This window comes from Pantherophis guttatus, chromosome 3, assembly GCF_059756535.1.
Source record: "Pantherophis guttatus breed Tessera chromosome 3, ASM5975653v1, whole genome shotgun sequence".
NCBI classification, from domain to species: domain Eukaryota; kingdom Metazoa; phylum Chordata; class Lepidosauria; order Squamata; family Colubridae; genus Pantherophis; species Pantherophis guttatus.
In genome coordinates, this window is record NC_142065.1 from 114,335,065 (window position 1) to 114,351,323 (window position 16,259).

A 16,259-nucleotide genomic window follows, 5' to 3' on the forward strand; every position below is an offset into this window, starting at 1 on the left:
TAAAAGTTCAGGAAAGATTAATAGAAGTATTACATTAAAACTTTCACTTAAGCAAAAACATCTCCTTGTCTCCTTTCCATCCAGTATTTATTCTCAACTGCCTCAGAGAAATTGTTAAACAGAGTCCTAAATATCAGTGCTCAAATTGACATGGAGTTATTGGCAAAATTAGGTTTTTAAGTTGGTTGGCTACGAATAAAACTATTTTTCAATTTGAAAAATACCTGAGAAATACCTATTCTAGACCCAGGTCTGAGTTGTTGTATTCTGTGGCCAAATATGGGCTCTTCCACCATCTGCTATACCATGAGAGGCTGTGTAATGTGATGATTAGCTACCAAAGATATTATTCATGATTGGCAACTATATGCCCCTCTTAAGTTTAGATGCTTAACATCCCTAGTTGAAAGAACAGCCCACTGGAATTTGACTTGTAAATTGTCCTATTTCCTCCTGGGCTCTAACCTATACTCTGTGAACAGAAGGAACATTGTACTTACCTGAAGGTTCTTTCTCCTTGTGCTGCGTGAGAGTCCATTGAATGGGTTAATGCTCATGTTACTGGCCAGAGACTGAGTAAGAATTTGCATAAACACACCTCCTCTTCCTGTCTAGCCCCAGTTCTGAAACGAAGTCCAGATCTGAAGAAACAGAAACTTGAACGGAAAAGGAGTTAATAAAAGTCCGGGACCCCCCACCCCCCAAAAAAGGGAAGGTATGGACTCTCATGCAGCGCAAGGAGAAAGAACCTTCAGGTAAGTACAGTGTTCCTTCTCCCTTGCGCTGCTTAGAGAGTCCATTGAATGGGATATACCCAAGCTAAATATCCCTAGGGTCAGGCAAACCCTCCGGAGGAAGGACCTGTTGGAGCACTCTGCGACCAAAGGCGGCTTTGGCTGATGCAAACATATCCAATTTGTAATTGCGAATGAAAGGCGTTGGTGAAGCCCAAGTAGCCGCCCTGCAGATCTCGAGAAGAGGAGCCTGGGTGGCCCAAGCAGCGGTGATGGCCGCACTACACGTTGAGTGCGCTGTAAGGCATTCAGGTAAAGGCTTGTTCTTTCAATTGTAGGCCATGAAAATGCAGGCTTTGAGCCAGCGAGCGATAGTGGAAGAAGACACCTTTGAACCAAGGGAGCCCGGTTGATAGCAAATGAATAATGATTTGGATTTACAGAACGGAGCTGTCCTGACGATGTACCTTTTCAAGGCCTGATGAACATCCAAAGAGTGCCAGCGGCATTCGGAGGGATGAGTAGGCCTGGGGCAGAAGTCAGGTAACACAACCTCTTGGGCCCTGTGAAACCAGGTGTTGACTTTCGGGAGGAAGGTGGGATCCATCCGCAAAACGACCCGGTCCGAATGAAATATGCACAAGTCCTTGCAAAGGGCTGCAAGCTCGGACACCCTGCGAGTGGATGTGACCACAACAAGGAAGGCAACCTTAAAGGTCAGTAATTTGAGGCTGGTGGAGGACAGAGGCTTGAAAGGTGATGTTGTTAAGGACTGAAGGACAAGGCAAAGATCCCAGGAAGGATACCTGTGGATGGGGGGGGGGAAGAGACTAAGGTTGGAAGCCCCCCATAGGAAACAACGAATTCATGGATGCTGGGACAGCGTGCCGTGATCCTTGCAGGAGAGAACAGTTGCCAATGCCACGACTTGTTGTTGTAGGGTGTTGACTGCTAGGCCAACGTCCAGCCCCGCTTGAAGGAAGCCCAACACCTGTGGAATGGACGTTTCAGTGGGGTCAATCTCCGAAGAGGAACACCAGTGACGAAAGGAAGTCCAAGTCGCATCGTAAATACGGGTGGTGGACCCTCTGCGAGAAGAGTGGATATTTCATCTGAAGAAAAGTGCTCCCTCTTCAGGATCTCCCTTTCAAGTGCTAGGCGGCTAACTGGAACCACTGGGGCTCCAGATGGTGGAGAGCCCCTCTGATCCGGAGGGATCCTCCATGGGTGGCTGATGGATAGGCCCATGAGGTCTGCAAATCATGTCTGCCGAGGCCAAAATGGGGCAACGAGGATGACCTCCGCATACTCCTCCAAAATCTTCCGCATGACCCTCGGTATCAGAGGTATTGGAGGGAAGGCGTAAAGAAGGCCCGGAGGCCACTGGCAGTGGAGGGCATTGGTCCCTTCAGCCCCCGGTATCCAGAATCTGGTGAGGAAGTGAGGAAGCTGTGCGTCCTCCAGACTGGCGACGACATCGATTTGAGGCTGGCCAAAGCGTGACACAATTTGCCGAAAGAGAGTGGGATGAAGTTGCCACTCTGCCTGGTCGATGGTCGACCTGCTCAGCCAGTCTGCTCAGGTATTGGAGGTTCCTGAAATATGTTCTGCTTGCAGGGAAAGCAGATGTCTCTCCGTCCATAGTCCCAGTTGCACGGCTTCGCTCATTAGGACCCTGGAGCGTGTTCTGCCTTGCCTGTTCACGTGGGCCTTGTCGTGATGTTGTCCGTCCTGAGAAGCACGTGGTGCTCCGCCAGTTGGCACTGAAAGTGGTGGAGAGCGAGATGGGCGGCACGCAACTCTAGCCAATTGATGTCATTGAGAAGGTCCCTGGGAGTCCAACATCCCTGAGTGACCTGGTCGTTGAGATGTGCTCCCCAGCCGAACAGACTGGCATCTGTGGTAAGAATCAACCTCTGGGGTTCATGGAAGTTAGAGCCCCTCATCAAAGCTGTGGACATCCACCAGTGGAAGGATTTGAGTACCTTTGGGGGGACCCTGATCTGAGAATTGGAATTGCTGATGCCTGCCTTTTGGCTTGGCAATAGAAGCCACTGAAGTGGTCGTGAGTGCAGTTGCGCCCAAGGGACGATTGCCAAGCAAGAGATCATTTGGCCCAATAGTTGAGAGGGCAGGAGTAGAGGTGCTCTCCTGAGGGACCTCCGTGTTCTGGATGTTGCAACGTCGTTCCTGCGACAAAAAGACTAGACCTGACATGTGTCGATGCAGGGCCGGAGATGGACCAATTCTGAGGAGGGAGTTAGCTGACTCTTCTCCCAGTTCACAGTGAAGCCGTGCTATTGGAGGGCCATAATGGTTGCCTGGAGATCTTTCTGTGCCTGTTGGAATGAAGAAGATTGGATTAGAATGTCATCCAGGTAGCATTGTAATCTGACCGTTGACGCTTGTAAATGAGCTGCCACAACGTCCAGGAGTTTGGTGAATATGCGAGGGGCAGAAGAAAGACCAAAGGGCATGGCTCTATATTGAAAATGAGCCCCCTCATAGCAGAACCTGAGAAATCTCCTGTGGAATGGTCTGATGGGAACATGGAGATAGGCCTCCCAGAGATCTATTGATGATAACCTCTGTCCCTGATGCCGCCCAGAATAGTGTAAAGGCTGTGCATCTTAAAATGCCTATATCCTATATGGACATCCAGGCATTTCAGGTCCAGTATGGCTGTGCTGCCCCCTGACTTCTTCTGCACCAAGAAAAGAATTGAATAAAAGCCGGCACCATGATGTTCTGGAGGGACTGGTTTGATGGCCAGAAGGTGCTGAATTTTGGTTTCCATTAGAGCCCTCTTGGAAGGATCAGTGGCTGCAGAACAATTGATGAAACACCTTGGGGGATCAGAAATGAATTCCAAGGTGACTCCTAGGGAGACCATTTGGATGGCCCAGGCACCAGTGGTTGTAGTATGCCAGACGCTGGAAAAGTCGGCGAGACGACCGCCAATGGGCCCCTGAATAGTAGACTATTTTCTACGGTAGGGACGAAAGTTGAAGCCCCGAAAGGGCCTCCTGGCCTGAGGCTGACGAGTGCGGTCTCTGAAAGACTGTCTGTCTTGGGACCTGTCAGATGTCTGATGAAATAGTCGGTGAGGAGCTGGGTTTTGGAAACCTGGGTCAGAAGATTGAAAGGACTGCCTCTGATAAGGGAAGGCAGACCGTCTATCAGAGCATCTGGAAGAGAAAAGGAGGATCTTTCTCTTGTCCGTACCCTACCCTTGGACCCTATTAGGATAGGGTCCAAGGCCTCACCGAAGAGGGAACTACCCTTGAAGGGAACTACAGCCAGGCGCCATTTGGTTCTCATGTCCGCTTGCCAGTGGCACAGCCAGAGAAGACGCCGAGACGTGATATTAGATGCAAAGGCGCGCGAAGCAAATTTGGCTGAGTTAAGAGTCGCATCAGCAGCATATTCTGTAGCGGCGATCATCTTATTGATGTCCTGATGCAAACGAGCATCTTCAGGCAATGCTCTAGCCTGCATCTGGTGCAGCCAAATAAGGGACGTCCTGGAGAAGAAGGACGCAGCTGTGGCAGATTTGATAGCCCACGCAGTGGCCTGGTGAGTCTTACGGGTGGAAATTTCAGCCCGTCTATCCTCTGTATGGAGACCCTCAGCTGCATCGAATGGTAGAATGCTAGGAGAGGTAAGACTGGCCATGGGAACGTCCACCGCGGGAAGTTTGAAGAGGTCCTTGAGCTCCTGTTCCACTGTGTACAGCTTCTTATCCAGCCCACTGGGGTTAGAAATCGAACCTGGTTGGGCCCATTGGTGCTGGACAGTGTCAATGAAGAGTTTTGGTGATGGTATGACTTCTTGTTCAGTAACAGCTTCTGTACAAAGAAGACTGGTGAAGTCAGTGGGATCAGAAGAGGCTGCCGTGTGTGCCAAAGTGGCTCCCATATTGGCAATGGCTTTTGCCTTATGTAGTAAGGTCTTAAACAACTTATGTCGAAAAAGACCCGTGGAACGGAGTCTATCCGATGAAGTTTCCTCCTCCTCCCCAGAGAGGTTGTAATCGAAAGCATCTTCTACATCCATAAGAGATTGGTCACTGCAGTGAGAATGAGAAGGAGAGTGAGTGGCCACAGAGGAGTCGCTGTCCAAATGTGACGAGGCCCTGGAGAGTTGGCGTGTCTGTGTGGGAGCAGATGATGGAGCCAGAATACCTCTTTGGGTGAGGGCCGCATCAATGCCCTTAGCCACTGTCTGTGCAATGAGATCACATATTTCCTGGGGAATGGCAGACGGATGGCCTTCCTCTGGGTTGAGTCCTGCCACCGTAGGAGTGAAAGTGGCAGATGGCCTGGAGGCGCGAGCTTGCATAAGCGGATCCAAGACAGAATCAGTTCCCTGAGAGAAAACCTCCCTGATGACAGCCTGGGCCTCTTGTGCTTCAGTGGAAACATTTAGAGACCAAGAGGAGATCTCCTGCTGAATTTGAGGAGATATGTCATGCCCCAGGGCTAAGGTGGAGGGAGTAGCCACTTTGGGGGGGGGGAGGAGTAGGAGGTATAATGGCTTCTGCCAGTTTTTTTGCTTTGTCAAATTGTTTGTTTAAGGCCAGATGCCTTTCTCCTGGCATCTTTCTCTGATGCAGTTGAAGAAGAAGGAGCCTTATATGATTTGGCCCTGGTAGAGTGCTTATCCTTAGATTTGCCTCTGTGCTGAGAGGGTGATTGGGATTTTCTAGAAGGGGAATGATTGCGATCAGCCATGTTGAAAGGGCTGGTGACAGTGAAACAATGCAGAGAATGTGATCATAAAATAATTGGTGGCAGGGATAATTTAAAGGCAATCCGGATGTAGTGTTAAACTAATTCCAGCTGAGTTAGCAAACGTTTAAAATCCTGGGAGGTGTAACCAAAATGGCATAGGGCTGACAGGACAGACCCGATGAATAAGCCTCAAACTAGTACTTCAAAATGGCGCTGGGCTGACAACACAGCCCACAGGCACTTCAAAATGGGGGCAGAACTGCGTGGAGCTGACAAAACAGCTCCTTAGAAGCCAAGGGGTCCCTAAGAGAGAGGCAGAGAGCCAACAACACAGCTCCTGAAGCACCCCAATTACCTGCCACAGAGTGAAGCAGGGCTGATAAAACAGCCCCTTGCGCTTTAAAATGAGTCCGACAAGGCAGGAGCCGACGAAATGGCTTCCAAGGCAATTTAAAACAGGCAGAGTGAAGGAGAGCTGAGCTTCGACAACACGGAGCTATCCTCGATCCCTGCAGCACGAATCCGACAACATAGCTTCCCTTGCGCTCCCCAGTCAACTCACAGTAAGTCAATCTATTTCTGTATTTGTATGTATGTATTTCTCTGAATGTTGATTCTTTATCATTCTTTATAAAGAATCATTCTTTATGTATAAAAAATGTAAAACACATATGTATAAAACACATACCGTATTTCCTCGAAAATAAGACCCTGTCTTATATTTTTTTGAATCCCGAAATAAGCGCTTGGCCTTATTTTGGGGGAGGTCTTATTATTTTGGGGTGCGGGGAGCAAAATAGGGCTCCTCTTGCCATCTTACCTGATTTCCAGCTCTGCGTTTAAATATTTTCGGGGAGAGCTGATATTCGGGGGAGGCTTATTTTAGCGCATGCACTCAAAAGCCCGATTGGGTTTATTATCAGGGGATGTCTTATTTTCGGGAAAACGGTGTATGTATTTTATTACTGTATTTTCTTTTATCTACTTTACCCTGGAATTAGATTCTGCATTTTATTTTTATTTATATTTTTGTCATAAGACTAATCAATTAATAAAGTATCTACCCTTGTCTTGTAATTAATAAACTAATAACTATCTATTCTTTTGTAATTAATCTCAAGTTATAAGTTTGATTATCAACAGCTTTTTCACTAAGAAACAACTTACAGACTTACTAAAAGCTCTTTTTGGCAATCAAAAAACAGTCAATACTTTGACAACTGGAATATTTTACCTTCAGGAAGAAGGTATATTTAGAGAAGACATCTAGAGAAAGCATCTTCCAAAAGTTCCACACAGTAGTCCTAGTGCTCACTTACTTGAAAAACTTAGTAACATCCCCCTTTCCAAATTTCTTCCATCAAAGCCCAACTGTGATTTCCTTCATGTCTCATTCTAAGCCACCATTATCAAAGCAATTTATGTTTGATTGCATCCTTGCTGGGCTGCCTGATAGCCTGAAACTTCAACTGCATGCACCTTCTGCTTGTGCACATACATCTCTTTCCTCTTCTGACCATGGCTTGCCTCACCTATCTGTACACACTCCTCCAAGGAATGCATGCACTAAAACGAAGGAGATGAATGCCTTTTTTGGCTCTTTCAATTTCATTCACACCACCTCCCCAGAATAATTAAATGAATGAACCTTGGTTTAAGTCCAAGAGAGATGTTTATTTTAGGGGGAGGGGAAATACTATATACATACTGGATAATGTATGTACCATTTACATACCATATACATTGCTACATACTTAGCAATGACTAAGACAGAGGACGGAGCTTCTATTTATTTATTGGTGAAACACTGAATCAGAGCCCCAGTCTCTTCATTGCAAGTAGCTGTTGCACAGGAAAACGGAGCAGAGAAATTTAGATTCAAAGATATGCTCTTGAATATTTCATCAGTCAGAATTCCCCCTCTGCTTTGCATTTGTTAAAACAAAGTTACTTGTCTTTCAAGACCTCTGGCTTGGCCTAGAGCAACATCTCTTTCTTTTAATTTTTAATTTTTAACATCTCGAAGGAGTGAAAGGTAAGACTAGGGTTACATTAGTTAGTGGCAGAGAACCAGGAAGAAATTATTGCTTTTTAAAATTTTGCCCTTGTTGATATACCCCAAATCTGGAAAAGATGAAAAAAAACCTCTAACAAACCTCATTGAGCCACTTACCTATTTGCCTGGTCCTGACCTCCCAGCAATGTGCTTTGTCCACAAGAGAGGGCTGCCTCAGCACGTTCATTGACTTCTGTTACCCCAAAGATGCTGTGGTTGGTGGACTCTTTCCTGCGCAGGAAATCACTGACTTTTGCACCAACAGTCATGCTGAGGTTTTTTAGATGTTGACTGCCCATTTTCCACTCTGGCTGCACTCGCAGATTTGTACCAGTGGAGGACCGGAAGGCAGATTTGACAATAGGCAACTTTGCTGTCAGGGTAGTGTTTGAATTCTCAAACATACTTTGGTCAACTAAAACAGAAAGAGAATGCCTCTGTGAATAGGAGAGATGCTAGGCAGAGATATTATCCAAGAAAACAATGGAAGCAGCAATGGAATTCAGGTTGGTACCTGTTGCAAAAAAGTGGAAAAATCTCTTTTTCTTGTTGATCTGCTATATTAAAATAAAAGCAACTTTAATATGTACAAACGAAAGTTGGACTTCATGCAAGGCCTGTGGTGCCAGTAACATTTTTTTCTTGCTCCTTCATTAGTTCCTAATTTATTTTCCTGCTATTTGGAAAATCCTACTTTAGTGAATATTTTAAAATATTTTTAATCCATCATAACGCTGGTCCAATTTATCCTAAGACAAAAGAGGAAAAACTCTGATTCTCTGAGTGAGAATCTGGTGGAGGCAAAGAGAGAATTGTATTATTTCATAGATCTGGTCCTCTGCAGCAACTAAATTCACTCATCTGTCGTTCTTTCATCTTGATTTAGGAATTTTCTGCCATGTAGAAATAACTAAGCAAATTACCATAAAAGTAGTAACAAACTAATTGATCATCATTAATGGTCATATTTTATTTACAATTAATACATCTTCAGGGATAGCTTTGAGGCAGTAAAGGAATTTGAGATTTGTCTGTCAAATGATCTGTAAAGAAATTGACTATATCTGAGGAAATAAAGAAAAAATGGTTGGTTTTTTTGCAATGGTTCACTGAAATACTATTTTTTGTACTAACTGGAAAAGCCCAAAACTGAAAATTCAAGATGGAAACACCTGTGTTTTGGTTCTTAAGAAATAGAAATTAGGAGAAGCAAAATTTTCCATTCATATTTCTGGCACCTTTACGATGGTTGCAGTGTCCCACAGTCACATGATTACCATTTGTGATCTTCACAACCAGCTTCCAATAAGCAAAGTCACTGGAGAAGCAAGCAAGAAGTTGCAAGTGGTGGTCTCATGACATTGCACTTAACAACTGCAGAAGATTCACTAATGATTGCAGCCAGGACTGCCATTTAAGTCAACGAACTGCGAGGTGAACATTGGTTAATATCTAGTAAAACCTATGTGATAATGGAAGATCCAGCAAAATGAGTAGCACCAGGCAACTACAGGCCAATTACCTGCTCACCAGCAACTTTCAATTGCTAACCGGAGTTGTAAGCGAAGATCACTGAAGTTAGTATACCATGAAGGCTTATAGGAAGTCCTCAATTCCCGATGGAACGAAGTCTACCCATTATGGTTGCAAGTTGAGATGGTCATTAAGAAAGGCACCCATTACTGTATTACTTCTATCTATATCGGAACGGACATTTGACTTTCTAAGCCAGTGATCGGGGAAGCGGCAGGAAGGAGAAGGCTGGAGACAAACGCAATAAATCAGCCGAGGATCGCCGAGGACTGCAGGCTCAGACGAGATTGCTGCTGGAGCGAGACAGTCTGAAGGCAAGCGTGGAGTTGCTTTTGGACTTATTAGATTTTTTTACCTGCTACTCGTCTATTTGAATCGTGAGCGGTGGAAGAGGAGTGTGGTGACTCAACTATATGATTCAAGCCTCCAGTGGAGCGATCGGGAGGGAAAAGGAAAGCGGAAGTTTAGAGACTGAACATTTCTAGTGGAGTTGTAATATATAAAAGACTTGGACACCATCTTGTGGCTGATACCAGAACTGCATTGTGACCTCTTTTTTTTTCTTTTTGAGACCCCTCCTCTTCCACCAAATTTTTTCTTTTTTCTAGCCTTAAGGACCGAAATTGAATAAGTTCCAGGATTTGTATTTTGATCTTTTTTTTTTGAGACCCTTCCCCTCCCAACCAATTTTTTCTTTTCCCTAGCACTAAAGATCGAAGCTGAATAAGTTCCAGGATTATAAGCTATAAATTATTTAAATTGGTTTTTTCATAAACTGCCTAATTAATATTGAATCAAAGCGTCTAGATCCATTAAGTGTTCTATCTGTTTATCCTGTTGAATCCTTATAATTGAGATATCTTTGAATTTATATTTGTGAATGTTTATTAACTGATAATTGACAAATAGAATTAAAATAGCCAGTTCAGAGTACTGCAAATAAGTAAAGTTAAGCAATATACAGGATAAAGAGAATAAGACTAGGGCAAAGATATACGCTGTATGCTAGAGTGGATTAACCTTTTCTGTCCAACAAAGATAGGCTACAACTACAATTACTACCAAGAAGAAGACATTTACAGTACCATCAATCTCATCCCCAGTTACGACCTCTCCAATGGCACACAAACTAGCGGAAGATATGACATCAATGGCATTAACAGGCAAAACCTCAAGCACAACTGGAATACCCTCAAACCTTCATGATATTCTCAAAACATTACAAGATACAATGATGACAATGGTAAAAAAACCAAGAAACAATGTCTAAAGGAATAGATGAATTGAAATCAGATGTAACAGCGGTGAGCGATGAATTACGGCAAATGAATGTTAAAATAGAAGAGATGAACGTGACAATGGTCTCACATGGGGAGAGAATTGTGGAAATGGAGGCTAAAGTGGGGAAAGTGGAGGAGAAGGTGATGCGACTGGAAACAAGACAATCTAGGGAAAATAGGAAGTTGGAGGACGAATTAATATTTATGGAGATGGATAGGGCAGCCTTCTTCATACGGTTTCAGAATATCCCGGAGAACAAAGATGAGGACTTGGATTAAATCATGATGGATATGGTGGCAGAGATTACAGGGAAGGATAGAGAAGAAGTATACCGATACATAGATGAAACTTTTCGAGTATATACTAGTTATGCTAGACGTCATAACCTACTAAAAGAAGTTCATGTACGCTGCACCAAGAAGACATTATGTGATGAGGTACTACAAAAGGCGAGAAACCAAAAAATAACCTATAAAGGATGAGAAATAATTATATTACGTCAACTACCAAAATGGGTAAGAGAAATAAGGAAAAATTATGAATTTCTCATGAAAAGGCTTCAGAAGATGGGGATTCGATATAGATGGCTATTACCGGATGCGCTAATTATAAGCTGGCAAGACAAGCGGATACGTATAGAAGACCTAAGAGACGTGCAGGAATTTTTTGACGTGCACTTTAAAGCTGATAAGCAAGAGAGCGAGGAAGAGATAGAAAGCGAAAGTCAAGAAGAGCAGCTGGAAATGGAAGTGATAAAGGAACAGAAGGCCTTAAGAGAACAAGGAGAAGACCAAATCAGTGGGGGCTCGGGATCCCAGATGGTGACGAGACAGAAAAAGAAACAGATTGAAAGAACTAAATAAATAAATTGGCAGGAGACGGACTTCGATTAATATCAATCAATATCAATGGATTAAACCTACCGAACAAAAGGAAGAAAATACAAATGAAGTTACAGCGGGGGAGATACCAAATAATAGGATTGCAGGAAGTACATATTAAGAAAGGTTACCAGAATTTGCTCCTATGTCCCAAATTAGATGATCTATTTGTGTTCTTGGCTGACCAAAAAAAAAGAGGAGTAGTGATATATATACAGAAACATTTGGAACCTAAAAATGATCCAGGATAGATATGATCTGGGTTACTCCAGAAATATTAAGATTGGCTGTAGAAGTAGAAATTGGACCAAACGAATGGGCGGATCACAATCCAGTGATAGTAAGTTGGAAAGAGAGAAAATATAGAGGAAAGTGGACAATGAGGACAGATTTGGCAAGGGAGGAAGAATTTGTTATGGGATTGAAAAAAGAATTAAAGCTTTTCTACGAGGAAAATAGACGAGAGGATACCTCACTGCAAAATGTATGGGATACTATGAAAGCGGCTATAAGAGGATATTCGATAAAAATTTTGGTGCATAAATGGAAATTAGAGAGAGAAAAAAGGGGCAAAATTCTAGAAGAATTAGAAAAGGAAGAGAGGGTATTACAAGTAGACCCGAGAAATGGGAAGATAAAAGAGAGAAAAGAGTTTCTTAAACATAAACTATCACTATTAAACCAAGAGGAATTGGCGAACAAACTTAAACGGGGGAGGCAACATTTTTTTGAACACGCTAATAAAGTAGGTAAATGGCTCTCATATAGGTTAAGAAAAGAAATAGAAGCAAAGAGAATGGATGCCTTACAAGATGGAGAGGGAACTCTTGTGGGGAATGTGGAAGGGAAAAAGAGGGTGATTATAAATTTCTTTGAGGAATTATATCAAAAAGAGGGAATACAGGAGACGCAAGTAAGGGCATACCTTGAAAACTTGAAATTAGCTAAAGTCCCACAAGATATGAAGGATATTCTTAATTCAGAGATTAGGGAAGGAGAAATTGAAACTGCTATTAAGAAGCAGAAATATGGTAAATCACCGGGACTGGACGGACTACCAGCCGAATTATATAAAGAGATATATGATATATTATTGCCAAACATGAAAGATTTATTTAATGAGGTATTAACTAAAGGTATAGTCCCCAGGTTATGGATGGAAGCTTATATTACGTTGCTTCCCAAACCTGATTCGGATCGAACACAGATTAAAAATTATAGACCTATCTCCCTGCTTAATTCAAACTACAAAATATTCACATCAATATTAGCGGAAAGGTTGAAGATTTTTTTAAACGAATACATCCCTCAAGATCAAAATGGCTTTTTGCCATATAGTTACGAGACAACATTAGAACCATCATGGATACATTGGAATATTATGAAACACATACAGACAAAGAAATGGCTCTAATGTTCCTTGACGCACAAAAGGCGTTTGATAGGGTTAATTGGGACTTAATTTTATTACAAATTGAGGAGATGGATTTCGGATTTAGCTTTACGCAAGCGATCCGGGCACTTTATATGGCGCAATATGCCAAAGTATTAATTGAAGGTGAAACAACAGAGGAGATACAAATACGTAGGGGAACTAGGCAGGGATGCCCGCTATCCCCGCTGTTTATTTTATTATTTTATTTTATTTTATTTTATTTTATTTTATTTTATTTTATTTTATTTTATTTTATTTTATTTTATTTTATTTTTTTATTTTATTTTATTTTTTTATTTATTTTATTTTATTTTATTTTATTTTATTTTATTTTATTTATTTTATTTTATTTTATTTTATTATTTTATTTTATTTTATTTTATTTTATTTTATTTTATTTATTTTATTTTATTTTATTTTATTTATTTTATTTTATTTTATTTATTTTATTTTATTTTATTTTATTTTATTTTATTTTATTTTATTTTATTTTATTTTATTTTATTTTATTTTATTTATTTTATTTTATTTTATTTTATTATTTTATTTTATTTTATTTTATTTTATTTTATTTTATTTTATTTCCAATTTATATACCACCCTTCTCCCTGAGGACTCAGGGCGGTGTACAGCCAGAATTAAGAACATGAAATACAAATATTAAAAAAACAGTTAAAATATATATAAATTTGGCCCAAAAATTAAAAATCACAAACCAATTAAAACATTTAAAAATTTCTTCTTAAGCCAGCCCAGCTTGCTGGAAAAAGTGGTTTTAAGGGCACAGCGGAAGGCACTGAAGTCTCTTATTTATTTTGACTCTGGAACCTTTACTAAATCAAATCAGACAAAACAAAGAAATAAAAGGACTTAATGTCAGGAAGGAGGAGTTTAAAATACAAGCGTTTGCAGACGATCTCGTTTTTATATTGGAGGAGCCAATAACTTCGGGGCCAAATTTGTTGAGAAGTATTGAGGAATTCGGCGTAGTAGTGGGTCTACAAATTAACAGGGACAAAACCAAATTACTTGTTAAAAATCTTAAGGGGACATGGAAATTGGAGATAGAGAATGCTATCTAAAGATAGCAGAGATAGATAGCTAGAGATAGCTAAAAAGGTAAAATATTTGGGCATATGGTTGACCCCAAAATGCTCCTCGATAAAAAAGAACAACTATGATAAACTCATCATGCAAATGGAACAGGATTTGGATCAGTGGAGGAAAGTACAGCTATCCCTGCTAGGAAGGTGGCAGTGATAAAGGCACACGTGCTACCAAAATGGATATATCTTTTCCAAATGGCTCTGGCAAGATTAGAGAAAAGCTTTTTTAGAAAAATGGATCAGATAATTGGAAAATTCATATGGCAAGGGAAAAAGCCACGTATTAAAAGGAAAATGATGCAGGAGCATAAAACAAGGGGAGGCTTGGGGCTCCCCAACTGGGAGTGGTATTATCAAGCCTCTTGCCTGGTTGGGTAAAAGATTGGATAATATTGAAGAGGAAGCGTATATTAAAAATTGAAGGGTATAATTTACAGCAGGGGTGGCATTATTTTCTTTGGCCAACCAAAGCAGGACAGCATACTTTACGAATCACTATGTAAGGGGATGCCTGATTAAGGTATGGAATAAGATCAAAGGAATGATGTATAGTAAGGTTCCATATTGGTTTGTGACTCTTGAAGTGACTACCTATCCACCTCTATACAACTTGAATAAACTTGTGATGTACAAGGAATTGTTGGATGGTGGGGGTAACCTTAGATCTAAAGCGGACCTACAAATACGGGGAATCAACTTGGACTGGTGGGCATACGCACAAATCCAAGAAAGATATCAAAAAGATAAAGCCAATGGGGGGATTTTTACTTCACCACAAGAGTGATAAAAAATATGTCACCAAGGTATATAACCTCCCGATCAGTAGCTGATGAAATAGTTAAAGACTCGATGATAGCCTAGAGGAGGAACTTCGGATATTCATTAGATTTGGAAAAATGACAACAAATATGGAACAGAAATGCAAAAATGACAATGGCAGTGTCCTTCAAAGAAAATATATTTAAAATGTTATATAGATGGCATATACCACCAGCAAGAATTGCAAAGATGTTCCCTGGAACTTCAGCAGAATGTTGGAAATGTGGGTCAGCCAGGGGTACATTTTACCACCAATGGTGGACATGTCTACAAGCCCAAAACTATTGGAGCAAGATAAAAGATTGGCTCATGGAGATTACAGGAGTCAGCTTTCAATTTAGACCAGAAGTCTACTTATTAGGAATAAACCCTGGGGGCATAAGGAAAATAGACTGGTACTTTTCATACATATTACCACTACGGTTAGAATTGCATATGCGCAACTTTGGAAAGGGAAAGAAGTACCATCGGATCAGATGATTATTAACAAAGTTTTGTGGTGTGCAGAATGTGATAGATTAACATATATTCTTAAAGATAGACAAGAATCAACTTTCAATCAAAGCTGGAATAAATGGTACCAATGGATAGAAGTAAAAATGTTATGAGATAGATGTTAGGAAAGCATGTGGCATAGATATGTAAATAGCAAACTAAATATAAATAAGGTAATATTAGATATAAGAAGATATAAGAAGATTAACAAGTGCAAGATGCAATATGATAAAACCTAATCGAATCTGTAGTATGATGATATGTAATATTATTCAGAAACTGTATATATATGGGGGTTGAATCAACCTCAGTTGTATATATGTGATTTTGTCTTGTTATAGTCTTTTTTCTGTTTTTTGTTTCTAATTTATAATAAAAATTATTAAAAAAAAAAAAGAAAGAAAGGCACCCACATAATTACTTTGCTTAACCATCTCAATCACAACTCTCCTGTTGCAGTTAAGTGGAGCCTGCAGTGTCTCAGGGATGGGGGTAGGCCCAGACCTGCATTGCAGCACCTCCCCAGCTCGCATGTGGTCTGTCCCGGGTCTCCCACACCCTCTGAGGCAACCTGTGCTCCATTTCCTACCCTTCTTGGGCCTACTTCCCATCCCACCGGGTCCCATCCCCTTCTCCTACTCCTGTCATGGCTCAGGTTGCTTACCTTTTCCATAGATCTCTTTTGGGAAGCAATCACTCCACCACGGGACCTTCCTACACTTCAAACTACATGGCAGATTAGACTGAGTTTTTAGAGTCCACGCTAAACATGCTTATATTCTCCAATTTCTTCACTTGACGCTTGTCAGGCAGGCAAAAAAACCAAAGCTGATTTCTTCATTGTTCCACTCCTATAGACAGCATTTTGCCAAAATGAAGCATTTTATCTGCATCTACTATATTCTCTGAGAACTATTAGGGAGGGGCTGTCTTCACTCGTTCTCTCACACAAAATATCTGGTCTGAGCTGCTGCTTATTCCTCTGGAATACATCCTCTCCCTCCTGGGAATCCAGCCTACTACTGGATTCTATTGCCTCTCTTATTCAACACATTTCTTCTTGTAAAATTAAGTTAGGACAATAGGTCTCCTTGTTTATTTGTTGTGTGTGTGTGTGTGTGTGTGTGCCTAAAGTGGAGAATTTTTATTATTTCTTTTACATTCTAAATGATAAAGTTCCAATGAC

The 16,259-nt window shown here is 41.3% G+C and overlaps 1 protein-coding gene, 1 long non-coding RNA gene and 1 pseudogene across 7 annotated transcripts in view; 1 reads left to right on the forward strand and 2 right to left on the reverse strand.

Moving 5' to 3' along the window:
- The window catches only part of LOC117661269 (uncharacterized), a 115,310-nt gene that overhangs the window by 95,735 nt on the left and 3,316 nt on the right, over window positions 1-16,259 (forward strand). The gene's annotated exons all lie outside the window — the stretch shown is intronic.
- Window positions 1-16,259, reverse strand: part of NOS1AP (nitric oxide synthase 1 adaptor protein) — a 206,753-nt gene that overhangs the window by 63,472 nt on the left and 127,022 nt on the right. For all 5 annotated transcript variants that reach the window (XM_060690208.2, XM_060690207.2, XM_034409934.3 and 2 more), the window contains one exon: window positions 7,641-7,938. In XM_060690208.2, the coding sequence (XP_060546191.1) occupies window positions 7,641-7,938 (298 nt within the window). The remainder of the gene's footprint in view (window positions 1-7,640; window positions 7,939-16,259) is intronic.
- LOC148114776 (uncharacterized) lies at window positions 7-7,626 on the reverse strand (annotated as a pseudogene). The gene has a single exon (XR_015733531.1). The product of XR_015733531.1 is annotated as an uncharacterized LOC148114776 (transcript).